At 52.8% G+C, this 26,643-nt stretch overlaps 10 protein-coding genes across 10 annotated transcripts; 5 read left to right on the top strand and 5 right to left on the bottom strand.

Annotated features, from left to right (window-relative positions):
* Window positions 1-41: 41 nt before the first annotated feature.
* On the bottom strand, window positions 42-1,584 carry QC761_711070 (uncharacterized protein). The gene is made up of 2 exons (XM_062882657.1): window positions 1,138-1,584; window positions 42-1,085 (listed from the first exon to the last, which is right to left on the bottom strand). The coding sequence occupies exons 1-2, from the start codon at window positions 1,490-1,492 to the stop codon at window positions 322-324; spliced, it is 1,119 nt and encodes a 372-aa protein (XP_062728721.1). The 5' UTR covers window positions 1,493-1,584; the 3' UTR covers window positions 42-321.
* A 170-nt stretch (window positions 1,585-1,754) lies between these two features.
* OAC1 (Mitochondrial oxaloacetate carrier protein) lies at window positions 1,755-4,050 on the top strand. The gene is made up of 3 exons (XM_062882656.1): window positions 1,755-2,572; window positions 2,649-3,325; window positions 3,396-4,050. Exons 1-3 carry the CDS (start codon window positions 2,556-2,558, stop codon window positions 3,632-3,634), a joined length of 933 nt encoding a protein of 310 aa, XP_062728720.1. The 5' UTR covers window positions 1,755-2,555; the 3' UTR covers window positions 3,635-4,050.
* A 113-nt stretch (window positions 4,051-4,163) lies between these two features.
* On the bottom strand, window positions 4,164-5,653 carry CTU2 (Cytoplasmic tRNA 2-thiolation protein 2). Its single transcript, XM_062882655.1, has 2 exons — window positions 5,422-5,653; window positions 4,164-5,360 (listed from the first exon to the last, which is right to left on the bottom strand). Exons 1-2 carry the CDS (start codon window positions 5,517-5,519, stop codon window positions 4,247-4,249), a joined length of 1,212 nt encoding a protein of 403 aa, XP_062728719.1. The 5' UTR covers window positions 5,520-5,653; the 3' UTR covers window positions 4,164-4,246.
* A 187-nt stretch (window positions 5,654-5,840) lies between these two features.
* Window positions 5,841-6,828, bottom strand: QC761_711040 (uncharacterized protein; the record flags this gene model as incomplete). The annotated part of the gene is made up of 3 exons (XM_062882654.1): window positions 5,841-6,643; window positions 6,694-6,759; window positions 6,810-6,828. The coding sequence occupies 3 exons, from the start codon at window positions 6,826-6,828 to the stop codon at window positions 5,841-5,843; spliced, it is 888 nt and encodes a 295-aa protein (XP_062728718.1).
* Window positions 6,829-7,373: 545 nt separating this feature from the next.
* QC761_711030 (uncharacterized protein) lies at window positions 7,374-9,176 on the bottom strand (the record flags this gene model as incomplete). The annotated part of the gene is made up of 3 exons (XM_062882653.1): window positions 8,365-9,176; window positions 7,831-8,312; window positions 7,374-7,776 (listed from the first exon to the last, which is right to left on the bottom strand). Exons 1-3 carry the CDS (start codon window positions 8,608-8,610, stop codon window positions 7,374-7,376), a joined length of 1,131 nt encoding a protein of 376 aa, XP_062728717.1. The 5' UTR covers window positions 8,611-9,176.
* On the top strand, window positions 8,893-11,896 carry QC761_711020 (uncharacterized protein). The gene is made up of 2 exons (XM_062882652.1): window positions 8,893-10,312; window positions 10,373-11,896. Exons 1-2 carry the CDS (start codon window positions 10,076-10,078, stop codon window positions 11,402-11,404), a joined length of 1,269 nt encoding a protein of 422 aa, XP_062728716.1. The 5' UTR covers window positions 8,893-10,075; the 3' UTR covers window positions 11,405-11,896.
* Window positions 11,897-13,095: 1,199 nt separating this feature from the next.
* Window positions 13,096-14,397, top strand: QC761_711010 (uncharacterized protein; the record flags this gene model as incomplete). Its single annotated transcript, XM_062882651.1, has 1 exon — window positions 13,096-14,397. One exon carries the CDS (start codon window positions 13,096-13,098, stop codon window positions 14,395-14,397), a length of 1,302 nt encoding a protein of 433 aa, XP_062728715.1.
* A 63-nt stretch (window positions 14,398-14,460) lies between these two features.
* QC761_711000 (uncharacterized protein) lies at window positions 14,461-16,399 on the bottom strand. Its single transcript, XM_062882650.1, has 3 exons — window positions 15,892-16,399; window positions 15,688-15,834; window positions 14,461-15,630 (listed from the first exon to the last, which is right to left on the bottom strand). Exons 1-3 carry the CDS (start codon window positions 15,970-15,972, stop codon window positions 14,662-14,664), a joined length of 1,197 nt encoding a protein of 398 aa, XP_062728714.1. The 5' UTR covers window positions 15,973-16,399; the 3' UTR covers window positions 14,461-14,661.
* A 1,004-nt stretch (window positions 16,400-17,403) lies between these two features.
* PUB1 (E3 ubiquitin-protein ligase pub1) lies at window positions 17,404-21,408 on the top strand. The gene is made up of 5 exons (XM_062882649.1): window positions 17,404-18,499; window positions 18,564-18,659; window positions 18,718-19,338; window positions 19,427-19,553; window positions 19,612-21,408. The coding sequence occupies exons 1-5, from the start codon at window positions 18,128-18,130 to the stop codon at window positions 19,827-19,829; spliced, it is 1,434 nt and encodes a 477-aa protein (XP_062728713.1). The 5' UTR covers window positions 17,404-18,127; the 3' UTR covers window positions 19,830-21,408.
* A 213-nt stretch (window positions 21,409-21,621) lies between these two features.
* YAK1 (dual specificity protein kinase yak1) lies at window positions 21,622-26,441 on the top strand. The gene is made up of 6 exons (XM_062882648.1): window positions 21,622-23,007; window positions 23,073-23,272; window positions 23,331-23,490; window positions 23,544-24,282; window positions 24,339-26,263; window positions 26,329-26,441. The coding sequence occupies exons 1-5, from the start codon at window positions 22,207-22,209 to the stop codon at window positions 25,157-25,159; spliced, it is 2,721 nt and encodes a 906-aa protein (XP_062728712.1). The 5' UTR covers window positions 21,622-22,206; the 3' UTR covers window positions 25,160-26,263; window positions 26,329-26,441.
* The last annotated feature ends 202 nt before the right edge of the window (window positions 26,442-26,643 follow it).

Genomic DNA, 26,643 nt, shown 5'->3' with positions numbered 1-26,643 from the left:
TAAAATGCGGGGCGCTTGGAGTGCTTTCTTCCCCTAACTTCAAACAGCATCGACGTCTCAACAGCAGCTCAATAGATAAAAATAATGCTCAAAAGATAATCCCAAATCAAATTATTCAACAACACTACTTTTGTCTACAAAGCTTTTTTGCCCGCGCCAATACGCCCGAAATATCCCATGGGTATCATAACTGCTACTTTACAGCCAAAAATAAATAAAAAATGGCACGCCCCTAACCATCCTCTGGAACATTGTCGTCCCAGGGATCTTGTCTTGCCATAAGAAATACTCGTCTGCCGACTTCACCCCATACTTTTCTTTCTACGAATTGGTGGGGTCTGGAAGCCAAAACAGCAGCTCCTGGTCTGCCGTCGCAATCATGTTGTACCGCGGGTTGTACGCCACCACGGCTGCCTCTCTCTTCTCTTCCAAAATATGCGCTGGCTCCAAGACTTGCTTCGAGTCTGGTGTCATGAGCGTGTCCCAGACCAACAAGTCTGATTTTCCACCGCTCAAGACATAGCGACCGTCAGGGGTGAAGCAGCACTCGCCGCTGCTTTCCACGTGTCCGCCGTCGTTCTCGCCGGCGGCAAGCCGTCTTGTACCACCGTTCGGCTTCCTGAGGAAGGCTTTGAGGCTGCCGTCAAACGAGTCCAGCAGGAAATGGCCGTTACCTCGCGACCCAAGAAGGATGTGCTTCCCGTCGTTGGAGAACTCCAGCTTCGTCCATCCCCTAAAAGCCATCTCTGGATCGGCGGGCCCTCTGGCTTTGACGAGGTCGAACGTCGAGAACGGCGCTTTATGGTAGTTGCGATAGTCGTAGAGGAGAATGCTTCCGCTGCTAGGGCTAGCAACCGCGAACACCTGGCCCGACGGGTCCCACGCCGACAGGTAGGGGGTGTTGAGATAGAGTGTACCAGTCCAGTTCTTGGTTTGGGTGTTCCATAACCTAACCGTGTTGTCAAGGCTGCAGGAGATAAAGTTGTCGGTGCCCGGGTGCATGGCGAGACAGGTCACGGCGCCTTCGTGGCCGTCAAAGTAGCGGATGAAGGAGCTGTCGTGGGTTGCGAGATATCTGATCGCGTCTGTTCTCACTTGTTAGAAGCCATTGGGTAGTCAGGCGGCAGTGATTCCCACCATTTTCGCGAGTACTGGCGTAAATGACACTTGAACTTGTGTGGGTGAACTTGGCAAGCTTCACACCATACTTCTTGCTGATGAGCATCTTGTCATGTCGACCCTCTTTGACATTGTAGATCTGAATCGTCCTATCGCTCTCAGAGGTCATGCAAAGCTCACCAGGGTCGTCGAAATCGATCGAGAGAATGTAAGGATTCGACTTGTTGTCCTCGATGTCTTCACGATTGAACAGCTTGGTTGGCCTGAAGTTTGCAATCACCTCGGTGACTGGTGCAGTGGGAGGGCCATTCACACCACCTAGACCCCGCAAGGCAGGAGACGCGTCGTCGAGGTCCATCGATACGGGCGCCATGGTGAAATATGTTTGGATGTAGCGAATGCGACGTAAAGACGAGTATGTAAACTGATGTTTTGATGGCAGACCGAGTACAGAAACACGGCCGCAGTTGAGCAGCACGACAAATGGGCCCCACCAACTGCCCGGTTTCTGCCAGGCGGTCAAAATAAAGGCGGTGAGTGTCTGACCGGCTGGCAGCGGGCTTGTGCACCTGCAAGCATTGGCCAATCAGTCCTGGAGAAACCCTAACCCGGAGTACCGTACAACAACACCGAACGTCCATCTCTTCCCCACACCGCAAGCGGCCCTGAGATCCACACCTGTCAAAGGCCAGGGTTCCCAGTTCCCCAGCTCAAACCGCCCGACAGCCGTCCACCCGCCCACCATCCCTCCCCGAAAGCCGGAGCTCCCAAGTCTTTGACCCTGCATCGCGAAGACCTGACAGCGAGGAACAAATCCCGCGAAATCCCTTCCTGTTGAGCTCCGACTCCGCAGTTTTCCCATATCGCCGCTCATGGCGAGCTGCCGGGATAGGTACAGCTGTACCTTCCCAGTTGAAACCCCCAACAGCATTGCGTGACACGGTGACACAGTGACATAGTGACACGCAGTCCCAGTTTAACCATAATCGAGTCAGCGTGCGAGTCCAGACGATGTTCCGGGTAAAAGCGGTCCTCTCACTATCCTAGTCCCCATTGTTTCACCCGCCCGTTTTTCAAAGGTCCTAGTATCAGTCTATCTCTATTTACTCTTTTCCCCGTCGTCTCAAGCCTACCCGCGACCTTTTGTACCTATCGTGAAGTTGAAGAGAGAGTGGTGCTGCCACCGGGGACCTCGACCCTCGTTCGACCCGCGTCCCTCCTTCCCTAAGGAATCGCAGCACCGAGAAGTATTTGGGCTCCGACAACCGGCACCAGACCCGGCATTGGTTCTTACCAGGTTCGCTGGCCGCTTCAAGCCGTGAAATAATTATAACCGCGAACCAAGCACCACTACCCCTCGGTCAAACTTGTTGTCAGACAACACTTCGTAGAGCTTCTGCACAAAAGAAGATAGCCCAACACTACTCGCTTGCACAATGTCGACAACAGCTGGGTAGGTTTTCCGTCATACACATACCTACCTCACAAGAGAGAAAGAGAGCTCTAACATGTCCCCTCCCGTCCTAAAGCGCCTTCATAGCAGGCGGAATCGCCGCCTGCGGAGCCGTAACGGCCACCCACCCCTTCGAAACAGTCAAGATCCGCATGCAGCTCCAGGGCGAGCTCCAGACCAAAGGCCACCAACCTCACCACTACCGCGGCCCCCTCCACGGCGTCTCTGTCATTGTCCGAAACGAAGGCATCCGGGGCATCTACCGCGGCATCGGGTGCGCCTACATCTACCAGGTCCTCCTCAACGGCTGCCGGCTAGGCTTCTACGAGCCCATGCGCGCCGGGCTGGCGAAGCTGATGCTCAACGACGCGGCCAAGCAGAACCTGGGCATCAACATGTTTTGCGGCGCGGCGTCTGGCATCATGGGCGCCGCGGCAGGGAGCCCGTTCTTTCTGGTCAAGACGAGGCTGCAGAGCTTCTCGCCTTTTTTGCCGGTGGGGACGCAGCATCGGTACAGGAATGCGCTGGATGGGTTGAGCCAGATTTTCAGGGCGGAGGGGGTGAGGGGGTTGTATAGGGGTGTTGGGGCGGCGATGATCAGGACGGGGTTTGGGAGCTCAGTGCAGCTGCCTACGTACTTTTTCGCAAAGAGGAGGTTGCAGAAGCACCTTGGGATGGAGGAGGGGGCGCCGCTGCATCTGGCGAGCAGTACGGCTAGTGGGTTTGTGGTTTGTGTTGTTATGCATCCTCCTGGTATGTTTCTTCCGCCCCTTTGCAGATCTCCCCCTTGCAAAGCCAATGCTGACTATGAGATTCGACACAGACACAATCATGTCCCGCCTCTACAACCAGAATGGCAACCTCTACAAGGGCGTCTTTGACTGCCTGGCCAAGACGATCAAGACGGAGGGCTTCTTCGCCATCTACAAGGGCGTGTTCCCACATCTGGCCAGGATCCTGCCGCACACCATCCTGACGCTCAGCTTGGCCGAGCAGACCAACAAGTTGATGAAGAAGCTCGAGGAGAGGATCCTCTCGCCACCAGAAACACAATCGATTTAGACGGCATGATTTTAGCGCTTACATCCTGTTTCTGCTTTCTTTTTTCTCTTTTTCTTTCCCGCATTAGATACGGCGTTTATATCTTTTCGGCTTTGTTTTTTGGGTGGGCGAGCTTTCCTTCAATGGGTTGGTTGTTTGTGGATGGACGGTGGTGGTGACTTTTTTGAAAAATGAAGACATTTTTACACTCGACGCCCCTCATGGATCAATCCCCCCGTCGTCTTTGAGATTTCTGGAATCTTGGCTGGGCTGGAGGATATTTGCTGTGTTGATCCTGTCTGCCCTTTGGGCGTCAGGGATAGAGCGGAGAGCGGGGTTTTGTGTTGATACACTTGTCAAAGTTTGGTGGGGGTAATCATGGCGTGTTGTTGTTGTTGTTGTTGATGATACCATTGTGTGTGGATATGGACTGGGGGGGGATTGGGGTGGGGGGGGCAATCTCTCTATACAAAAGCGATTGTGTACATAAGATATAGACAAAAGGGGACGGATGGATGGGGAAAGATGACCAGAGATCGTGTGAACCAGTGATCTCATTTTACTGGTGCTTTTTTGATCTCATTCTACTGATGCTTTTTTCTCTCCCTCCATATCTGTGATTGAACAAGTACCCTACCCCAAAGCACTCCTCTGACACCCATAACACAACCACCTCCTCCCCTCTCTCCTCCGTCTTTCCCCCTCCTCCGTCCCCCCCTCCTCATCGCCCACATCCCCCTCCCCCAGCTCCCCTCTCCACCTCTCATCCCCCTCCCCATCCATCGGCATCCCACAAAGCCCACACCCCTTTCTGTCCTCATCAAATATCCTCACCAACCTCGCGCTCGTCCTAGCAACATTGGCAACCACACTGGGGTAACTCCTCTCCACATCGGCAAAATACCTCGTCATGACCTCCTCGATGCTCAAATCCTTGTGGTTCAGCACCTGATGAGCCTCAGGGTTGTTGCTCTTTTCCACGTCAGGGATCAGTCCCGTCAAAGGCGGGGAGGTGAGCTTGGTGAACTCGACTAGTTCCTTGCGGAGGATGTCCCGGAGGGGGTGGAACACCAAAACGGGTTGGGAGAGATTGGGAAGGGAGAAGAAGCCGTCGTTTATCGTCCAGGGGAGGGAGAAGCCGCGGCCCTTGGCGGTTTGGGAGAGGGTTAATTCGGCGATGGCGGTGGTGCTGTGCCCTAACAGGAGGGCCTGGCTGGAGGTGGAGAGGGTGAGGGAGAGGAGGATGTGGCGGGTTAGGAGGTTGATAATGTCTGATTGGGAGGCTTGGGAGGGGGGCAGGGAGGAGAGGAGGATTGGTAAGGTGGGGACTGGGGATCGGGGGAGGGATAGGGCAGAGAGAAAAGAGGGCCAGTCTATCGAGGGTAGGGTGAGGGGGGATGATAGAGGGTGGGAGAGGAAAGTGAATGTTGGGTAGCGGGTTTTGTGTGGAAGGAGGAGAGATTCGGCGGTGGAGGGGGTGGTGGAGGTGTCGTTGTAGATGTGGACGACTGTTAGCTCAAAGGGGGCTGGCCGGCCTTTTGAGAGTTGGAACAGGCAGTTTTCGTGGAGGAGCTGGAGGAGGCAGGTGGAGGAGACGCCCAGAGAGAGGCCGAGGAGGTAGCGACGGGTGCCGATTTGGGGAGGGCCGGAGCCGGATGGGTTGGGGATGATGGGGGGTTTGGTCTCTTTGCCTAGAATGCCGAGCTGTTTGACGGATTTGGTGTTGATGAATTTTGTGAAGCAGTCTCTGGGGGGGGTAGTTAGTGTTTGATCAAAACGGTTTTGTGAAGAGAGAAAAAAATACTTACACGCATACGGCGTGACTTCTCTGGTCATGCGTAGCCTCCTGGGTACGGCATTTTGTACAGAGCTGGGGTGATGACCCCGCTGTCGAGTTCGACGTCATTCTTCACGGGGGACTGCGGTTTACAAGTCGAAATAAATCGTTTCAAATGAGTTGAACTGCCGAATGTTGAGCCTGGATCGGATTTACCTTGGTTCTTTGTGTGTAATATCTCAGGTTGCCATCTCACTTGTGTTCTTGGGTCACCGAAAGTTCATCCAAGGTTTTTGCATTTTGAACTTCATCTGAGATAGGGTTAGGGTTCATACAATGACTGGGCACGCTGGGACGAATAGGGGATCCAACCCTCTCCCACTGTTGTCTCTGTCTTGAGCACTAGATTTGGTCTCTTAAGATCTTCCGGAGCTATTTCACCACCCAAAGTCAAGGAAACACCTCATACGCCGGCCTCCTCACAAACATCCTCGACATCCTCCCCCTATCACCCACCTGCCCTCCCGCCCTTGTCTTTTGCTTCCCCATGGTCTTCCCAGCAACAAAAGCATCAAACCCTACATCCCCCCCAGTCAACAATGTGTTAATCACCGCCCCAAGAATCGTCAGAGCAACAACCCCAGCAAACAAACTACTTGCCGTCCCTCCCACGCTAATGTCTACCATCGCCCCCGACATCAACACTCTTATCAACCTCGGCGCAGCAGCAACAATGCTCTGATAGGCACTGAACCCCATCACTGCCCCCGCAGCAGCCGCCCAGTCGAGACTCCTCGCCCACAAGGCCGCTTTGGCGTGGAGTTCGATCATGCCCTGCGAGAAGTATATCTGGATCATGTTGGCCAGTATCGAGGCGATGAAAGAGAGTAGAAGTGGGAAGCCAGACAAAACGATGAAACTGGACTGGAGGCTGAGGGCTAGGCCGGCGAGGGCGAAATTTCCGCCGCCTTTGGACAGCGGGATGGAGCGAGCGAGGTCGGATTCGCGCTTGGGGTTGAGGATGCTGGAGGAGGAGGTGCAGAAGAGGGGGGCTGGGCCGAGGCATATTCCTATGACGGAGGTGAGCATCATAGTTGATGGGACGAATAGGATGGGGGATGGGGTACCATAGAAGCCAACTCGTAGGTCGACGACAGTGTCTTGCCCGCCGATGTTTATTGGACTGTTGGTGCGGGCTATAACTGGGGAGATGTCGCTGAGGGAGGTGCTGCTGCAGCCAAGGGAGAGGATTACTGCTTGTGTGAGCATAACCCGATAGGGGTTTTGGAGAAGAGAGCCTCACGGTAGAGAATAAAGTTGAGCATTGGAAACACCACGACAAGAACCACCCGAGGAGCCTGAAGGATCCCTATGATATGTCAGAACGATTGAGAAAGGGATTAGAGAAGCTCAACCTACCAGAGGGTCGCGGTGCCATTGTTTGCGGCTACACACCCTTCAGTGTGGAATTGGTTAGAGGCCCAAATGCTATGTGCTTTGATCAGTTTATGGAGGCCAGCGGGCTTGCATCATCACTCCAAGCCGAGTGAAAAGAGATAACTCAGTGGGTGGACTCCAATTCAGAGCCCATATGGCATCACCAGTAGCAGCGAAAAGATGAACGCAACGTCCATAATACAACAAGGAGGCAACAGTCTTTATTCAATCCCAGACGAACCAACAGGCCAGATCATTGATGGCATTCCGGAACACTCGGAGTTCCAATCCGCCGTGTTTTGCAGACCGAGCCGGCCTCTCGAGACTCGCCGTCCAGAGTTTCAAAGCCCAGCAGGAACCAACCCGTCTTGTCAAAATCTTGCATACTTGCCTCTCCAGTTTCGGCGAGCCGTCATTCCCCCATCCGGACTTCCCAAGGCGGGAAATGGTGGTAAAGGCGGCTGTTTGCCCTCTCGTCTCACATCACCACTACCACCCAACAGCCGCCGCCGGCAAAACCACCCCGCGGATCACGGAAATCGCAGATCACGACCTGCCACTAAACAGACAAGCCAAATCTCCTGCCTCAAACCACGTGCGATCTTCATGCCACGCCTTGACAATAATTTCCTTGCCTTTCGCCATCACTTCTGCGACTTGCTCTTCTGTACCCCAGCCTTGGGCGCGAGATCCCCAGACGATGAGGTGAGTGCCGAGTTGGATGGCAATGCGATAGGCGAATTTGTCGTCGATGTTGGCGTAACCAGAGACAAAACCCTCGAGGATCCACTTGCCTTCTTCGATGCCCTTGAAGAGGAATAGTTCGTAGAGTTCGGCCATCATTTGCCCTAGATCAAGGGGATAGACGTTGAGCTGGCACATTTCCCAGTCTACGATGAAGATGTTTGGGCGTTTGCCATCTTCAAGGGGCCGGTCTGCGAGAAGTGTGCTAGGGATACTGTGAACAACGGGACCGATACAAGGGTGTTGGGTATTGACTTACTTTCCCGTCCAGAAGTCACCATGTATGACTTCCAACTTCCCGCTCCCAAGTTCTTCTGCTGCCATTTTTTCCACTTTCTCAAAGACTTCCTTTGCATCCGAGAGTATCTCTGGACAAGTGTCAACATCACTAACCAACGTCTGGTAATTGGTCATGTGTCTCAGTTCTTGCAGGTTGGCATTCAACTTTAGTGCTTCACGCAGACCAGACTGCTCTGACTGATTTGCCCAGTGGTGGAAACTGCGGAGCCATATGCCTAGACTCTTGCCAATGTCGAGACATGCTGGTTTTCTGGACACATCAGGGGCTGCGGAGAAGTGCTTGAGGGCGTAGTCCTTGAGACTGATGGCATCTGGGAGATATTCCTGGACTTGAGTGTTGGTATCCGAGTTGTAGTAGTAGAGTTTGGGTGTCCGGGTCACACAGGGCGCTTCTGGAATTGGCATGCTTTGAACGGCTTTGAGACACTCTTCCTCTACTTGCTGGTGTGTGTTAGTGACATCGAGTTGTAGCTAAAACGGCCGGAAACTTAACGCAGCGAGTTGTGGGAATCACCCAGTCACTTTCGGGCATTCCAGCAATGAAGCTCTCTCCATGCTTGATGGCAACATCGTGGGACGAGTCGGGTAACGGATTGGTGAGATGACCTCTGAAGAGGAAATTGGCAAGTCCTCCTGACAAGGGTTCAAGAGATGTGAGCTTGTACGGGGTGCCGTTGAGTTCTTCCTGAACCTGCTCGGCCATCTGTTGGCTCTTGGGATGGGACTTGGAGGCGGCCATGATGGTGAGCTTGGAGCTATCGTTGAGTGATGGGTGTCAAGTCACACATGATGGCTAGGCAAGGCGTTCAAAAGTATATTGTAGTAGATAGTGTCACTTGTAAGTCAACTGACGGTTCAAAGTCAGTTCGGCCAGCCAATGGCGTCTTGCTCTTACTGTCACTGACCGGCTGACTCCTCCCCGGCAACGTTTGTCATTCCGGATGCTGCGATGAGACGCATCTCCCCAAACAATCGGAAGCCTCCACCCCTCCAACTCGGACAGAACCGACCTTCCCTTCTTCGGTCGACACCGGAAGGTTGTGTGTTGTCGTGAGAACAGTGTGATCTCCGCCGAGGCCGAAACCCACCCCTCATTTCTCGTCCATCATTTCTCATCTCCGGTCTATTGGATTTGGGTGGGACACCCCAACGGCCGGAGAAAACCGTTTCATTCTTCTGGCTGCATTGCATAAGTCTCTGTCTGCCCGTGTATGACTGTAGGTATTTGCAGTCCTCGTGATTGCTGCTTCAGTATGCAGCATGATTTCGACTACGTAATTATGGAAGCAGAGCAGCGCGATGATGTCGAAAGCCCCTCCACCATCAGCAAAGAAAAAGAAGCATTTCCCCAGCTTTTTGCCCTGTCGGATGAGTCTTGGCGACATTGGCAGCCGGCAGATTGGCGCTGACCCACCCGGGCATGATGCTTGTCCACCACCATGCACCAATCAGCCCCTGGAATGCAATACAAAAGCCAACGGTGGAGAGCCGCCGTCATCTCTGAAACCCAGTCGCAGTCTCACGCTCACTCATCTTTTTGTCTCGTCTTCTTTGTTTTTGGACTTTTGATATCGCCGCCCTTCCAAACAAACAAACAAAACTGTACTTTCCGTATATTCAGATGGAGATTCTCGCCTCGTCTTTTCGAACAGACCCAGCAACAGCTCACGAGTTCCGAGAAACACATTAAGCTCGAGTTGGCCGGCTTCAAACGTCGGCGCGCGGCTACGACTCAGCTAACATAGACTATAACAAACAGGCCGCATTTTCGGAGGCCATCCTGACAACATCTAGTGGTTGGCAACGCCCAGCTTTGCAGACGGTTTCACCACCCACAGTCTGTTGCGGCACGAGCCCAGCGGACTCGTCCGGTCCTGCAGTGCGCGCCTTGTGAAGCAATCCTGGGGCACAAGACACTGACATTCCACGCATCTTGGGAACTGTGACCCACTCGTGGTGTTGGACTTATTATTTTTCTTGCGATCGGTTGGTTCCTGCATCTCAACATCGGGAGCCCCTGCGCCGCTGTCTCCTGCTCTGTCCACGCCTTCACACCACTTGACCACCTGTCATTCGGGCTCGGTCATATATTCTGTCTCTTACCACGAGGGTGTCCTTCGCTTAGCATTCCCGTCAACCCGATCGATTGACCAACCCTCTACTCACTGCTCGATACTACCTCTCATCTACATGCACAAAACACCATGGCCGCCGAGGTTCAGACACAGTTGGCGACCATGTCGCTTGGTGCCAAGCCAGAAGAGGCTCGTCGCGAATACGTCGAGCTCCCGCCTACCTCTATTGCGATCCCACCGCAGCCGACAGCCAGGTTGATGAGCCGCCTTGCAGACACCTACTCTCCAGTCAACCAAAATGGCAGTTTCGAGTTTGACCGGGTTATCAAGAGTGGCTACGTACAGAAGCGTGCGCGAAAGACAAAGGTAGGTGGATCATTGAACTTGGACTGTGCGTGTCATGATAACTAACAAGGCATTGTGTAGACATGGAGAACTTGCTACATCGTCCTTCGCCCAAGCACACTCTCAATCTACAAGTCGGATAAAGAGGAAAAACTCCGACACAAGGTCCACCTGGCAGATCTGACTACCGTGGCCATGCTCAAAGACCCCAAGAACAAGCGCCCGAATGTGTTTGGCTTGTTTTCGCCCTCCAAAAACTACCACTTTCAGGCTTCGTCTCAGCAAGATGCGCAAGAATGGGTGGATCTTATCAGACAGGGTGCCAGGATAGAAGAGGAGGAGGAAGAGATGTTTTTGGCGAGCCCGGCAGTGCGACGGCCTTCTTTCTTCAACACCTCTCCGACTCACGAAGTAGACCCGCGGAACACTGCGAGCGCAATGGATCGGCTCGCATCAAGCTCCCCAGAGCCGCTCGAAGCCCCGCCACGAACCTTTGCCAGGCCCTCCCCGCGGCGGCCATCGCATCTGGAATCCTCGGGCATGTCGGGAACTGAGCTCGCATCGCATTCGGACTTTTCAGATTATGATGTCCAGAGGGTTCACGGGGCGTCATTTGAGAGTCTTGGCGTCCAGTCTCCCCCAACGGCATCGAGCGGACCAAGCAAGGCGCCGCAAGGAGGAGGAGCACCAGGGGCGCAAGCCGTACCTAGTGCCAGCCAGGCAAGCGGCATCAATCTCGAGCAAGACCCCGACCGGATCATCTGGCAAGGGTGGATGTCTTTTTTGAGGAGCAAGGGAGGTGTGCGACAGTGGAAGAAGTCATGGGCCGTACTGCGACCCAGAAACTTCAAGCTTTACAAGGACGACTCGGAATCGTCAGTTTTGTTCATCGCCTACCTATCCAACATTGTCAACGTGGTCGATATCGACCCCATGAGCAGGACGAAGAAGCACTGCTTGCAGATCATCACGGACGAGAAGAGCTACAAGTTTTGCGCGACAGACGAGGAAGCGCTGGTTCGATGCCTGGGAGCATTCAAAAGCCTCTTGGCCAAGAGGAGGGAACTCGAAGCCAAGGTGGCAGCGCCAGCACCCGCCCGTCCCGCTGCTTGAATCTTTTTTTTCTTTTTCGTGTTCATTTTCATTGTTGGCTCTTCAAAAAGGATAGATACCCTTGTTTCTGGTTCGTTGGACATGTTTCTCTTTTTTCTTCTTTTTTTTTTTTAGCACTGTTGGAATACCCGATGAGACAAGCCAAGTCACTCTTTTCTCGTCTCGGACAGAGAGGTTTGAGTTTGACTGGAGTTGTTGTCTCATCACATCACGACAGACTTTTGGGGTTGGGCTTAGCACACATAGTTTTGGCGTATGCATGCATGGCACACACATCACTGTTTTTTTTTTTTTTTTTGGTGGTACAGAAGCATGAGCATGGCGGGCTGCTTGCTTTGGTAATAGCGTTGAGAAAGTGCGTTCGTTTTTTGAACTTTGTTAATGTTTCACTTTACGACTTTATGACGCAGACATAGCAATGATGAGAGGGTTGTAGGTATATATTTGTGGGTGTGGGTTTAATGAAGATTGAGGTTTAGGGTGGAGAGATAGAGGGTGAAGATGTTGTGGAGTGGAAGTTGGAGGAAAAGAGAGAGGAGCATTTTGGAATAATATTATTCGGAGTGCTGACCTGTAATTCCTGGCCTTCTTTCCCGTGTATGAGCATTTGACTTGAAGCGTCACCAGACTGAGACGGGTTTGACGTGATGTTTGTTGTACAACACAAGAGAGATGGGTATCCGAGACAAGCCATCACGCAGGCTGAGGCCTCACATTTACATATGAAAGTTATTAGCCCCGCATCATCACATGGTGGGAGTGTTGTCCATGTGGTTGGCGTTTGGGTGCCAAAACTCAACACTATTTTCATCGACCAATCAGATAGCTGTGCCTGACTTGCTCTTTCGCCGAGTGAATCTCTGGCGGACGGGAGCAAGTAGAGCTCGTTTTGCCTTCTTGATGGTGGCAATATTGATCCCGTTCTTTCGCAGATTTAGGAGAGTGAAGAGTTTTAAGGAATAATACGAATGGAAAGGGACTTTATATGCTGCAAGGGGTTTGGGATGTGAGGGTGGGGCTGTTATTCGTTGAAGAGGAAAAGCCTGGTCACAGGTGCGTATCTAATGGGTGGCCAATCAGATGGGTTGGGCATGGGGTTAGGGAGAAAGGTAACATACAAAGTCAGCTTTGACTCTGTTGATTACTACCGCATGATTGTTTTTTTTTCATGGGGTTTGGGGGATCAATTTGATGGAAACGTGTGCGGTGAGCGGTGGTGGTAGGTAGGTAACGTCACGGAGGTACAAAACCCTGTTTTTGATGGCGGATTGTAACCCACCCGGGTTTTGTTTGATTATTGGTTGTTTGGCCGGTGACCTATCCAGCCTGTGAGAGGGGAGGGAAAGGATAGGGGGTGGCTAATGGGTGGTGTAGGGGAGGATGTTTGTTGAGATGGGAGGGATATAGATGGGTGGTATGGACGGTGGCGAGAGTGTAAGGGTTCTTGGACTTTTTGTGGTTCAAGATTCCTTCTTCATACCTTATACTCGTTTTTTTGGATGGTGGTTTTCATGATTGGTGTTTGAGAGACTGATTACTTTGTCGAATAATACTCTGTCCTCCCGAGAGGGGGCTAATAGCCGTTGCTTGTCACCGGGGGAAGACTTGACTCGTCCAGGGGAGGGTATATCTACCCTTTGAGGCTTCCCTTTCTATTTCCTCTGAGCAGGTTTGTTTCTTCAAACAGCACCATGAAGGTCCTGTCACTCCTTCTCACCCTCGTCACGGGCATATCTGCCCTCCCCAATCCTCTCCTTCAAGACCCAGCCCCAACCCCGGGAGTGATTACCCCCCCACACCTCCCCCTATCAACCTCTTCCCGCTGGATCCTCGACGCAAATAACAAGCGCGTCAAACTCCGCTGCATCAACTGGGCCGGCCATCTGGAGACAAACATCCCCGAGGGCCTCCACCGCCAACCCCTCGACTACATCACCACCTGGATCGCCACCCAAAACTTCAACTGCGTCCGCCTCACCTTCTCCTCCGACCTCACCTTCTCCGGCCCCACCACCCCCGTCCACACCTCCTTCACCACTGTCTCCCAGCAGCAATCCAAACCCGCCCTGATAAACGACATCTACCCCCTGATAATCACCCAAAACCCCTGGATAACCCCCAACACCACCACCCTCGACGTTTTTGCCGCCGTAGTCGACACCCTCTGGTCAAAAGGAATAATCACCATCCTCGACAACCACGTCTCCAAAGCCTCCTGGTGCTGCAACCTCACCGACGGCAACGGCTGGTGGGACACCGCCTCCGGCTACAATCCCTTCAACTCCCGCTTCTTTTCCACCTCCTCCTGGCTCTCCTCCCTAGCCTTCATGGCCACCTGGGCAAAATCCCACCCCGGCGTCGTCGGCCTCGGTTTACGTAACGAACTTCGCGCGTTTCTCCTGCAGGACTTGAACGGCAGAAGGGACTGGTACGCCAACATCCAGAGAGCGGGCAACCTAGTCCATCAAGCAAACAAAGACTTGCTCATCCTCGTCGGGGGCGCCCAGTCGTCAACTGATCTGGTGCATCTCAAGACCAGAATGCTCGACACCTCCGGGTGGGAGGGGAAAAACGTCTGGGAGATGCACGCTTACTCTTTCACCGTGACATTCCCCGACCCGTTCAAAAACTGTGACTTGGTCAAGGCTGGGTATGGGTTCTGGTCTGGGTTTGTGCTGGAGCAGGACAGGCCCTACACTGGACCTTTATTCATGAGCGAGTTTGGGGTTGGGATGCAGGGGAGTGAGGTCGACTCTCAGTACGGGGGCCTCAACGAGCAGGATCATAGGTATTTGGACTGTTTGGTGGGGTACCTCGAGGGGAACGATGCCGAGTGGGCTGTTTGGGCTATCCAGGGGGGTTACTATATCAGGGAGGGGACGGTGGATTATGACGAGACGTGGGGGTTGATGGATCGGGAGTGGAAGGGGTGGAGGAATGAGAGGTTCAGGCAAAAGATTCAGGGGTTGTATGCTGTTACTCAGGGGCCTTAGAGAGTTGCCGGCTGGGAAGTGGTGGTTCGTTTTGTATATATTTCATGTTGTTACTCAGGGGCCTTGAAGGTTGACTTGCAAGTAGTAATTCGTTTGCATATATTTCATGTTCTTATCATCGTGCTACTCAATATCATATCACCACTAAAAAGACAGACCGCAGGAATTATTCGACTTTGCCTGCAACTTCCGTTTGATCCATTCGCTATGCCGTAACGCTTCAAAGAACAACTCCAGACCCTGCGCCCCTGCCATAACCACCCATTATTGAGGGAACCCGAAATCATCCAGCCCAAGATTATTGCCGCCGCCGCCGTTATTATTGTTGCCCGAAGTGGCAGCACCGCTGCTGGCCTCCAGGTCAAAGTACATGTCGTTGAAGTTGCTGTTATCGCCCGCAGAATCACCTCCTTCCAAATTGTAGTCCATATTCATGCTTATGTCTTCAAACAAGTTGTCAATCTCGTTGTCAACGTCCATGGTCGATGATCCGGACCCCACACCAAAGTTATTCGAACCATCAAGTTTGGTCAAATCGATTTGCTGTGGTTGCTGGTGCTCACCTGGCTGTTCGGCTGAAGGTGCAACAGTAAAGGTCATATCGGTGAAGAAGTTGTCGCTGCTGGCCTGTGGAAGCCCCTGGGATTGTTGTGGTGCCGCTCCAGCAACAGGCGTGCTGTTCGCCATGGCTGGAGATGCGGACATGTTCCGAGCAGGGACTGAAGCGGCTTTGGCCTGCATGGTAGGAGGCCCGGAAGGAAACTGTGGTGCCGCAGTACCCGGCCTAGGGATCTGCGGTGGGGGGATCTTGGATTCCTTCTTGGGCGGAGCACTGGCAGGTCGTCCTGCGGCAGCGGCAGCAGCAGCCACTGAAGCCAACTGCGGTGAGTTCTTCACCGCCTTGCTTCGGGGGACTGTTTTCGGACTGGGTGAGTGCTTCAGTTCGGGAGACGAGAGATCAATGCCCCCCATGTTTGGAATGGGTGCCACCGGTTTGTTCTCCTGTTTGGTGGGATGTACAGGAACAGCCACAGGCGAAGGCGCTGGTCGACTGGAGCCTGGCATATTTCCCTTGAAGACCTGAGCTTTCTTTGCCACGACAGGCGACTCCATAGGTGCCGACGGGATGGAGGCAGCTGAAGGAGCTACCGGCTTTTGCTTTGGCGGTGGAGGTGGTTTCCGGTTTGCCTTCAACTGATTCAGATCTCGAAGGAGGACGGCTTTTGCTCGCAGCTGATATTGCTAAGTATTTGCTCATTGGCCATTGGCGGTTGGAAGACCTTGACTTACCAGATCACACTCCAGATCATCCAGCGCATTGTTGAATCTTCCTATCACCGCCGGGACCTGCGCGTTGATGGCTGCGGCTGTCTCTTGCGGTGTTCCCTTCTTGGGATCTTTGCCAGCTGCTCTGAAGGCCTTACCGGTGAGGACAAGCTGGAGGTTGTGTTAGACAGAGACATGTGCCATGGTCTTCTGTGAAAAGAAGCGTACTATTTCGTTAAGTCCTTTCTCAAGAGGTTCAAGCACAGGCACTTTAGGCGCTCTCACTTGAGAAGCAGAGGGTGCCGCCATCCTTAGTTGATGCTGAAGATGTTACCCAGCCGTGGTGAGTGGGGCAGATGGTGTTGAGGCCGAGGACCGGAATGAAGTGCTGCGTGGTACCGATGATATGGATCGTGGAGCGCGTCCGTCCCAGGAGTTCCTTGTGAGTACGGTAGGACTTGGCGGGATTGGTTGGGTGGTTGGCGAGAGGAAAACAGACGCTCAAACGCACCAACAACTGACAATGGTCCTTATCTCCATTCCAGTCGTTCGTCTTTGCCAAAAAGCGGGCCTGACAAGAAAAAACAAACTTGAAAAGGCGATATATTAAATCCTGGTTTTAGCTCTCAAAATCCTTGCTCTCAGTTGCTGAAAGCTTTGGAAGTTGAAGTCGTTGGCCCTGACTTGATTGCTTACAGCGCTTCTCTACTCCAGAGTATATCGTTGCCTGGGGACCAATGAGAGAAACTGTAGTGGGGCACCCCATAGGTGGCTGGGGCCAGTTCGTTTCTTAAGAGCTGCCCCCAGTGCCCCACTATCTCACTCACAAGTGTTATTCCAGTGAACCCGAAAGCAATCAGTGAGCAAACGCAACAAAGGAATAGATGGAAAGACTTTTTCAAACTGGCGGAGAAGAAATTGTAGGTGGAAATAACATCTGCCCGACAGAAAGATAAGGTATGTATATATATACATATATATATACAAGTATCCCCGTCTTTAAGCTTAATTTTTTTGTTTTGGTGCAGTGGGCAGGGCCAGTGCTGAAGCGTTGTATCTCGCGTGCCCAGGGTTTCCTGTGGTTTTCATGATTTTATACTCGAATTATACAAGTATTTTTTGCTCCTTTTGTCCTTTTTGCCCCTCAAGAAATGGAGGAAACCCCTTTGTCTTTGAATCAACGAGGCCTTGCGTGACAGGAACTTAAGCATGTGTGTGCCCTAGCACCTCGGGCTACAGCTAGGCAGATGTTGCCTTGGGGTGAGGCGCACAAGATGCGAATGCTTTGGAACATGCATGCATGTCACTTCACTTGGCCTTGCTTGGGACAGCCAAAGACTCGGCTAGCAAACACGCCACATCCAGAACGCAAACAGGCAACTAGGTGATTGTGTTCGAAGCGTACCATCACGAGTCCAGTTGCACTTGTACTCGTCTCTCCATCTCTCTCTAGATGGTCCCAAACAGCCTCCGTTAATCGTTGGTGCCCGGTAAACGCTCCCACCAACACCAACATCACCCCTCCTCGGTTCCCCGTAGATAGCCTTGCGTGATAGAAGGCTGGCCACTACATCCAGGCCAATTGACAGCTGCCCTGCAGGGAGACACACGGGACGACTTCAGAGCACGGATCACCGATAGGCATAGCGTGCTCCAGAGGGGCCAGGCCGTCCCTCCCAATCAAGGAGCCGCCGCACTGTGTGCCGCTTCTCTCAATTCCAGGACAATGGCACGATTGGAGCAAAATCCTTCCCCTCCCATCACCTCCTTGCTCTCCTCATTCTCTGGGTTTTTTCTCTCTTGTTTCCCCTCTCCTTCGTCAAGTAGTCAGCGCAGATACCGGGCTGCCAGCTGCTAGCAACTCTCGGGGGTTTCTCCTTTGATTGTCTGTTTTTCTCACTGTTGGTCTCGGTTTCTCTTATCATCATCACCAACCTTACCTTTCAGTTTTGCCTGGCTGAGTTTGTCTCCGCTTTCCTACCGTTTAGCTGTCATATCGCAAGTATCGCAAAGCTAGGACGACAGCCCTCAACTCCAAGCTTCTACCCCCGTACACTCTCGGCGCGGAACTCAACAGAATCCATCGACACCGGGAAGGAGGCGCTGACGCTGTCGTTATCCCCCCGCTTTCCGCATCTCGCATCGTTGGCCAGGCTCAAAACAGCCCCGCCAGGGTCAGTCGCGACTACAAGAGTCGGAAATTTTTCTGCTCTATTTGACGCTTTTCCTCTTCTTTCACATCTCTCTCCGCTTTGCGACAACAGGAACCAGCATTCCGGTTCTTTTCTTTCGCAAAGTATTCTTGCTCGCTTGCTTCCTTGCCGGCCCAGCTTCACAGTGGGGCTTTCTTTTGCCAAGAAGACGACAGTCTTCCTTGCCAGCTTCGCCCAACGTCGCGATTCTTCGAATTCTTCAAGAACTTCCGTATAAACATCCATCGGCCACCAGCGAACAAACAAACAAAATGGCTGACAACGGTTCCGCTTCGGCCTCCGGCCAACTCCCCCCTCCTCCCCAGGCCAACGCCGGCGCGCCCGGCTACGAGAACGGCCAGGGCAATGGCAACCCGGCGCACATGCCCCCGCCGCCCCTCCATATCCCGCAGAACACCAACCCCATCCCAACTGCAATCACATCGCCGTTGGGCGGCGGCGACAAGAGTGGGATCATCTCTCCCACGAGCGGTGGCCCCTTCGCCCGTCGTGCCGCTCCCGAGCCCAACAAGCGGGCCCTTTACGTGGGTGGCCTCGACCCCCGCGTCACCGAAGACGTTCTCCGTCAAATCTTCGAGACCACTGGACACGTCCAGAACGTCAAGATCATCCCGGACAAGAACGTGAGTCGCACTGTCGAGTTCATGGCCTGATACAAAGCAACATTGACTGACTTGAATGCCACAGGCGAAGGGTTACAATTATGGCTTCGTTGAATATGATGATCCCGGCTCGGCTGAGCGTGCCATGCAGACTTTGAACGGCCGTCGTGTTCACCAGGCTGTAAGTTCGAGTTTTCTTTGATGATTTGTTACTTGAAGCTGACGCTTTTTCTGTACAGGAAATTCGTGTCAACTGGGCTTATCAGTCGAACAACACGAACAAGGAGGACACTTCGAACCACTTCCACATCTTTGTTGGCGATCTTTCTAACGAGGTCAACGATGAGGTCCTTCTTCAGGCCTTTTCCGCTTTCGGCTCGGTTTCCGAGGCTCGTGTCATGTGGGATATGAAGACTGGCCGTTCTCGCGGTTATGGCTTCGTTGCTTTCCGCGACCGTCCCGAGGCTGAGAAGGCTTTGAGCTCCATGGACGGCGAGTGGCTCGGTTCTCGCGCCATCCGTTGCAACTGGGCCAACCAGAAGGGCCAGCCTTCGATTGCCCAGCAGCAGGCCATGCAGCAGATGGGCATGACCCCGACGACCCCCTACGGCCACCATCACTTCCCCACCCACGGCGTTCACTCTTACGATATGATTGTCAATCAGACTCCGGCCTGGCAGACAACTTGCTACGTGGGCAACTTGACCCCGTACACCACCCAGAACGACTTGGTCCCGCTTTTCCAGAACTTTGGTTTTGTGGTTGAGTCCCGCTTCCAGGCGGACCGTGGTTTTGCCTTCATCAAGATGGACACCCATGAGAATGCGGCCATGGCCATTTGCCAGTTGAACGGCTACAATGTCAATGGTCGCCCCCTCAAGTGCAGCGCATGTACCATTCTTTCATCCTGACTTTGTCATGTTCGAGTGCTAACAGTACAATATATAGTGGGGCAAGGACAAGACTCCTCAGGCTCAGCAGGCTCAGTTCGATCCCAACCAGGCGTACAGCCCTCAGAGCGCGCAGACCCCCGCTTATCCTGGAACTCCTTCTACTTACTTTAACCAGTACGGTGGTATGTTCTTTCTCCATTCCGATCGCGATTGTAACCAACTGGCTAAACGTGTTTGTAGGCAACTTTGGTCCTGGTCAGCAGGCCGCTTACACTGGAGCTCAGGCCCAGTCTCCTGCTGCGTACGGCGGTGGCCCCATGGGCTACAGTGGTCCCCCCAGTGCTGGCGGTTACGGGCGCGGTCAGGGTCCGAACCCGAACAATGCTCAGCAGTGGAACCAGGGCCAGGCCCCGCCTCAGAACTTTGGCAACAACGGCTATTCTGGTTACCAGGGTTAGTTGTCCGGGTCTCGTCGATACCAGAGATGCGGCGGCGGAAAAGTTGCGAAGCCTCTTTCCTTTCTTTCATCTGGCCAGAAGGCCCTGGCGCGTGGGCGCATGAATCCACGTCGTACCGTTCGCGCTCGCCATGCGGTTTGAGGATCATCTGAACGATGAACAACGGTTCGGATGGATATTTCGGGAATATGGGTTTGGGATCTGGGGCCTGCTATTGCGTTTCTTCCTCCTCTCTTCGGATGCTTTACTCTTCTCGTTTTCGAATGCGTTTTCTCTCTGTTGTTTCTCTTCTCTGCTGGTGATATTTTCACGTCACGATTTACCTCTGTTGATCTTTTTTGATTTTGGTTTGATTTTGATCTTGGACTTTCGACATTTCTTCTCGGGATTTTGTAGTTTTGTTTTTTCTCTGGTTCTGATCTGACTAACGCCTCTCACAATGATTTGATCTGTTCTTTTCTTCTTCACTGCTCAGGATACCACATGGGAGCACACTTTCGGGCCCTTTTCCTTAGCTTGACTTCCCATTTTCTCATTGCTCTTGATATCTGATGAGAACACGACATTTTTGGTATACTCGCTCTATTAAAAGGTGGAACGTGGAGTCGCTCGGCTAGTTTTCCTGTACGTCTGTCTTCTTTTCCTGACAGGTCCCACGACCGACACCTAATATCGGATGGAGTATGCACTTGGACTGGGGACTGGATTGGGATGGAAAGCGGGAAGATTGTAAAAAATCGGTGCTAAGGCTTGGACACAATGGGCCTAACGGGCAAAAACCACGCGCGGGTTATGAATTGGAAAGTCGATGATTCCCCTTTTTTCCTTCTGCTACTACGCATTTTCATTTGAGCTGTGAGAAGTTGTACGAAGTGGTGATATCTGTGTGCAGCAGCTCGGATCTTGATTGGTCGCCCGGTGCGGCATTCTTACGATTGGCTCACCGGTGGCTATCAACCCAATGCATGCAAACAGCAGGGGAAAAGGTTTTTTTTTTCTGGGCCGGACGATTGCTTGACTGCTGCGGAAAGACGGGCGGCTATGCTGACTCCTGCTGCTTGAAGGGGCACTGAGACATGGGGGGTTGAGGAGTTGATGCCCAACATCACAAGTTTGCTGACGTCTGTTCATCTTCAGATTGAACCCCAATGACAACCTCTGTAGCCTTGGTGTCGTCAATTCGAATAGTCGACGGTGAACCCGGGCGGAGACCAGCACCAGAATGCAACCACTGTAAGTCGCTATCGAAGAGGATGGTCACAGATATCATTTACGGAGGTAGGTTTGTGATTATGCCAGCCATCAAGACGAAACTCCGTAGTCATGTTCAGCCACCCCATATACTGAGGGTCAAGAGAATCCCGGCTTTTCGAGTGGCGTGGAAGTTTGAATGAATAGCTGCATCCCCGTCTAGGTATAGCAACTGATTCTTGCTCACACACCCGGTTGGATCCCGAAGACCACACTCGATATGCATCTCTGTGATCGCGCTGCACCCTCTGTTAATATAGATTTAGTAACAGTTTTCATCTTGCTGAAATCAGCTTAGAAGGATCATCGCGAAAAGTGTCGTAATGCGGTAACATTCAGATGCCAGATCAGCGGTTTTTTTGCCCCTCCAGCGCGTATTCGATGGTATCAAGCTTGGGCCACATCTTGTTGTGTCGTGTGTGGCATGTGTGTGCCAAAGACCTCCAGCTGCCACAGGCAGACCTGAAACGACAAGATAGAGAACAAGATAAAGAGTTTTCTCGCAACGACAGGGGAAATGTCATTTTGTAGACAGGAAAACGAGTAAAGAGCCAATTCCGTCGGAAAAGGAATTGCCAACAGGCAGCCCGAAGCTGGCTACCAAGCGATTACTTTGCAAATTGCTTTCACGTTGGCGCTGACGTGACACGGCCAAATCGTGTGGTCCCCACGGTGCCGTAGGTGCAGTGCGTGGTGTTGCGCTCCCAAACTTTCCCACTCCCGCCAAACTCAGCTCTTTCAACCCCCCACAACAGGTACCTCCTACCTCTGGCACAATGAGATCCTGATCCGTCTGTCCTAGGTATTTCACGTCCATCGTTTTTTTGTTCTGCTCTCTCTCCCGCTTCTCCTAGCTCGCGCAAAACAAGAGAAGATCCCAAGCGCCCCTGTCCTGCTGTGACCTAGGCTCCAAGCTCAGGTCGTGCTGAGAAACGGCTCCATCCCTGAGACCTTGCTCGGTTGCTTGGCTCGATAGTGACCCGCCTCCGCCGTCGCTGAGCGGGTCCCCCCTCCCACTTTCGAGCCCAAAGGCTCCAAACCCTCTGCGACACAAGCAACTCCAACATCGCATCGCAAACGACGACGCAACCCACTCCGAGCGAAGCATCTCGAGGTGCCCGCAGCCATGGAGCAGTGGCAGTCATACACCGAGCCGACCAGCGCTGGTGGTTCACGACGATACAACGGCTCCAGCCAGATGTCGCCCAGAGAGTACTCCAGCAATGGACAGCCTGCGGCGCAACCTCCAGCCGGCTTCAAGTATGACCAGTACCAAGGCGGCTTAAACCCGCAACAACAACAACAGCAGCAGCAGCAGGTGCAGCAAGCATCTTCATCGTCTTCGCCCATGACCAGTCCCCAGATTCGCGACGGCAACGGAGACGTCGCCATGCAGGATGCCCATGATGGCTACTCCGGCGTCAATTCCAGCGTCAAGTATCCCCTGCGCCCCCATCATTCCCACCACCTCTCTGGTGGACGAGCCGCGAACTTGCAGCAAGAGCCCTCGACCGCTGCGCAACGATACTCACCCATGGAAGTCTTGTCTCCTACATCACCGTACAAGTCAACTGGAGGTAGCCAGTATGCGCAGCCCCAGCAACGACAGTCGCCGACCCGGTCGTCGGACTATGCCCCGCAGAACCCGTACTATAACAGTAGTCGCCAAACCGCCTCCCAGCTACCTCCTTTAAACCCCTACTCCTCCATTCCAGACAACTACTCGCCGTCGAATAACATCTCGGCCATGGACGGTTCTTACATGGATCCCAAGTCTCCCAAGCGTGCCCCCCAACAAGCCATGCAATTGCACGACAAGGGCCCGGTGCCCGAGTTTAGGAAGATCCGAGGGCCATCTGACCTGAAGCCCAAGATCAGCGCGCAGCCGCCGTTCCGGAGAGCCAACCCTGAGGGAGGCTTCATCAGTGTACGTCCAGATTGCCGAGATTTTGAACCCATGCCGGTGACGTATGTACTGACACTTCTCAACAGCCTCTCCAAGCTCTCACGGCGCACCTTCCAGCCACGTACCAGATTTGCAATCCCAGTTTCAAGTACTCTTCGGCACGGAATCCCCGTCGTGTCCTGACGAAACCGAGCAAGGGTGTGAAGAACGATGGGTTTGATAACGAGGATAGTGACTATATCCTCTATGTCAACGATATCCTGGGCTCTGAGGAAGCCGGGCACAAGTATGTTGGAGTCTTGATTGCGATAGAGGTTGAAGCGAAAGCTAACTGCGAGGGTCAGGAACCGTTACTTGATTTTGGATGTTCTTGGCCAAGGTACTTTCGGCCAGGTTGTCAAGTGCCAAAACCTCAAGACCCAAGAGGTCGTGGCTGTCAAGGTGATCAAGAACCGGACCGCCTACTTCAACCAAAGTATGATGGAGGTGTCTGTGCTTGACTTGGTAGGTCTATCTCCCTCACAGAGCTGATCTTGTGTTCTAATCGCGGCTGGCAGCTCAACACCAAGCTCGACAAGAACGACGATCATCATCTGCTCCGGCTCAAGGATACATTCATTCACAGGCAGCATCTGTGCTTGGTCTTCGAGCTGTTGAGCGTCAATTTGTACGAGCTCATTAAACAGAACCAGTTCCGTGGGTTGAGCACGACGCTGGTCCGAGTCTTTGCCCAGCAGCTGCTTAACGGGCTCACGCTGCTCAACAAGGCGCGGCTGATTCATTGCGATCTCAAACCCGAAAACATCCTGCTGAAAAACCTCGAGAGCCCGATTATCAAGATTATTGACTTTGGCTCCGCCTGCGACGAGCGTCAGACTGTGTACACGTACATCCAGTCGCGTTTCTACCGATCACCCGAAGTTCTACTAGGCTTACCATATTCGTCAGCAATTGATATGTGGTCGTTGGGGTGCATCGTGGTCGAGCTGTTCCTGGGTCTACCCTTGTTCCCAGGATCCTCCGAGTACAACCAGGTTTCGCGGATCGTTGAGATGCTTGGAAATCCACCAAACTGGATGATCGAGGTGGGCAAACAAGCTGGTGATTTCTTCGAGAAGAGACAGGATGATTTTGGCAGGCGGACATATCACTTGAAGAGCATGGAGCAGTATTCCCGGGAGCACAACACCAAGGAGCAGCCCAGCAAGAAGTATTTCCAGGCGAACACGCTGCCTGAGATCATCAAGTCGTATCCAATGCCCCGGAAGAACATGAAGCAGTCGGAGATTGATAGAGGTATGTTGGAGCCTATACGCAGGCGAGGGGGGAAAAAGCTGACTTGGATTTTGCAGAGATGAATAACCGCATCGCGTTCATCGACTTTGTCAGGGGCCTCTTGACGATCAACCCACTGGAGAGATGGTCGCCACAGCAAGCGAAACTGCACCCTTTCATCACCCAACAAAAGTATACCGGCCAGTTTGTGCCGCCAATGAACCTCAAGTCCAGCGCTCTGAACAGATCGCCTGCGCCAGGCACGACGCAGCAGATTCAGGCCGAAGCTTTGAGCAAGCAGAGGGCACAGCAAGCGCAGGCTCAGGCTCAGGCCAGCTCGGCGGCGCAGGGAGCATACGGGTCTATGGGTGCACCGCAGTATCAACAACCAGTGCATCCACAGCAACCACCTTTGTACTCCAACAACACCATGTATTCTCCTAGCGGGTCACATACCGGCGCGCCACCTGCATATGCCAGCCAACCGAGCGGGTACGGCCAGATGGGCGTACAACAACCGCCTGCCCAAATGCCGCCAGCAAACTATGCTGCCGGCGGTATTCCACAGGCCAATATGTATTCGCAGCAAAACCGTCAGCAACAACAACCCAGACCGCGTGCCTCGACCATGGAGCAGCAACAAAGCGGTATTCCCGCTGCCATTCAAAGGGTGGCCAGCCACCTCGACCCAAGCCAGCCGATTCGATTACAGCCAAGTCCTGCCTATTATCCACCACCTCCTGATGGCTTGGTGGGCATGGACCAGGGCGGGCCATCGACCAGGACAGGCAGAAGAGGCAGTCGCGCCCAGCAGCCAGGACGCAACTTCATCCGCAACCTGGAGGAGCGAACACTCGAGGAAGGGTTCATGGGGAATAACCAGAGCCCCTGGCACTGATTTCACCAACCAGCCAAGCCACATGTTGGATAGATGGGCGCAGCCATGGACCTATGCTGGGCAGGGGGGCGTTGGAGTTTGCTACATGCAGCGGATGGTTTTGACATGCGGCTCCTTTGGACGCATGTCGTGGGTCTGATCTCTCAACAGCCAAACATTGTTTCTGGAGCGCAATGTTGAAAGATTGTTACAAATTAGCCAAAGGCAGGATGCATGGCCGATCGACCGGAGTTGCAAAAGCCGATATTGACAGCAAGCGCCGGATATCATGGCGTCTTATTCGCCCCCCTCCCTTATTGCATTCAGAAGACCTTGTACGCCCACATGGACAGCGTGAGGTATACAGAACTACACTCTGTTGTTGACTACGAAACGCTGCGGCGACCCAGCCATCAACGATTACAACCAGGGAGAAACATGGGAATGAATTACGAGGAGCAAGCGAGGAAGGAAGCGAAGAGGGAGGGAATGGATAAAGCAGAAGGAATTTCAAGCAGGGACAGCGGCAGGGAAGGAAGGGGGCGGGGGCAAGAGAAAGAAAGAGAAGCAGGCAGCAGGCATGAAACGCACTTTGGCTTTTCTGTTTCTTTTGCTTTTTTTTACACTTTTTGTACTTCCCTGTCCTTTTATACCATTATGTTCACAGTCACAGTCACACACACAGAGAGCACAGCACATTCTACCCGCTTTGAAATTGACTTGCTTGCGCTTTTTTTGTCTGCTGAAGATTTGTGTTGGTGCTGGTTGTTGATGTGAGGAGAAGGGGGGTTGTGGGTATTGAGGTAGCTTGGGGATGTTTTGTGGTTGGGAGGTTGCTCTTGAAATGGTTTCTTTACTTGAGTGTGGTGGCTCTATGATGTCTGGGAGGTTGTGGTCGTGGGAGGGATGGGTTTTCTTGTCTTGTGTAATTAGCCAACGTTTTTTTTCTTCTTGCGAAATTACTTTTTTTTGATGAAATGATGTGATGTTTTGCGTGGTGATAAGTCTATAGGGGTTGGGTGGAATGTAGGATGAAAGATGTCGGGGGTACGTGGTGAATTAGTGAAGGGTTGGGGGGGGATAAAGGGGGTGAGAGTGAGGTAAGGTGGGAAGTGAGTTTATGAGGTGAGCTACATGCCTATCTTGTCATGTACATTGTGGGATGCTGATAGCTTTTTGTATCTTTTGAAATCGAATCTAGATTTATATGTCCGAGTTGCTTTGTTTGCTGTTGCTTTTGATATATCTTTTGTGTAGGAGAGAATGTGTGTATATAACTTTGAGGATGTAGGAAAATATTTGCAGAGAAGATGTGTATATCTCGGTGTAAAATACTTACCAAGACAGCAGGTTGAAGTTAGGTATTACATGAAAATGTGACAGCTGTTCTGAATGAATAAAAACAGCCACCCCCAACCGCTCCCCCAACCAACCCGAACAAAACCCCCCAAAAGACCCAGTCCTCTCTGCTTGTCCTAAAGTAACTAAATCAAAGACAACCACCC

The sequence above is a fragment of the Podospora bellae-mahoneyi genome, chromosome 7 (assembly GCF_035222275.1).
Source record: "Podospora bellae-mahoneyi strain CBS 112042 chromosome 7, whole genome shotgun sequence".
Classification (NCBI taxonomy): Eukaryota; Fungi; Ascomycota; class Sordariomycetes; order Sordariales; family Podosporaceae; genus Podospora; species Podospora bellae-mahoneyi.
This window is presented reverse-complemented; position numbering and strand designations above follow the sequence as displayed.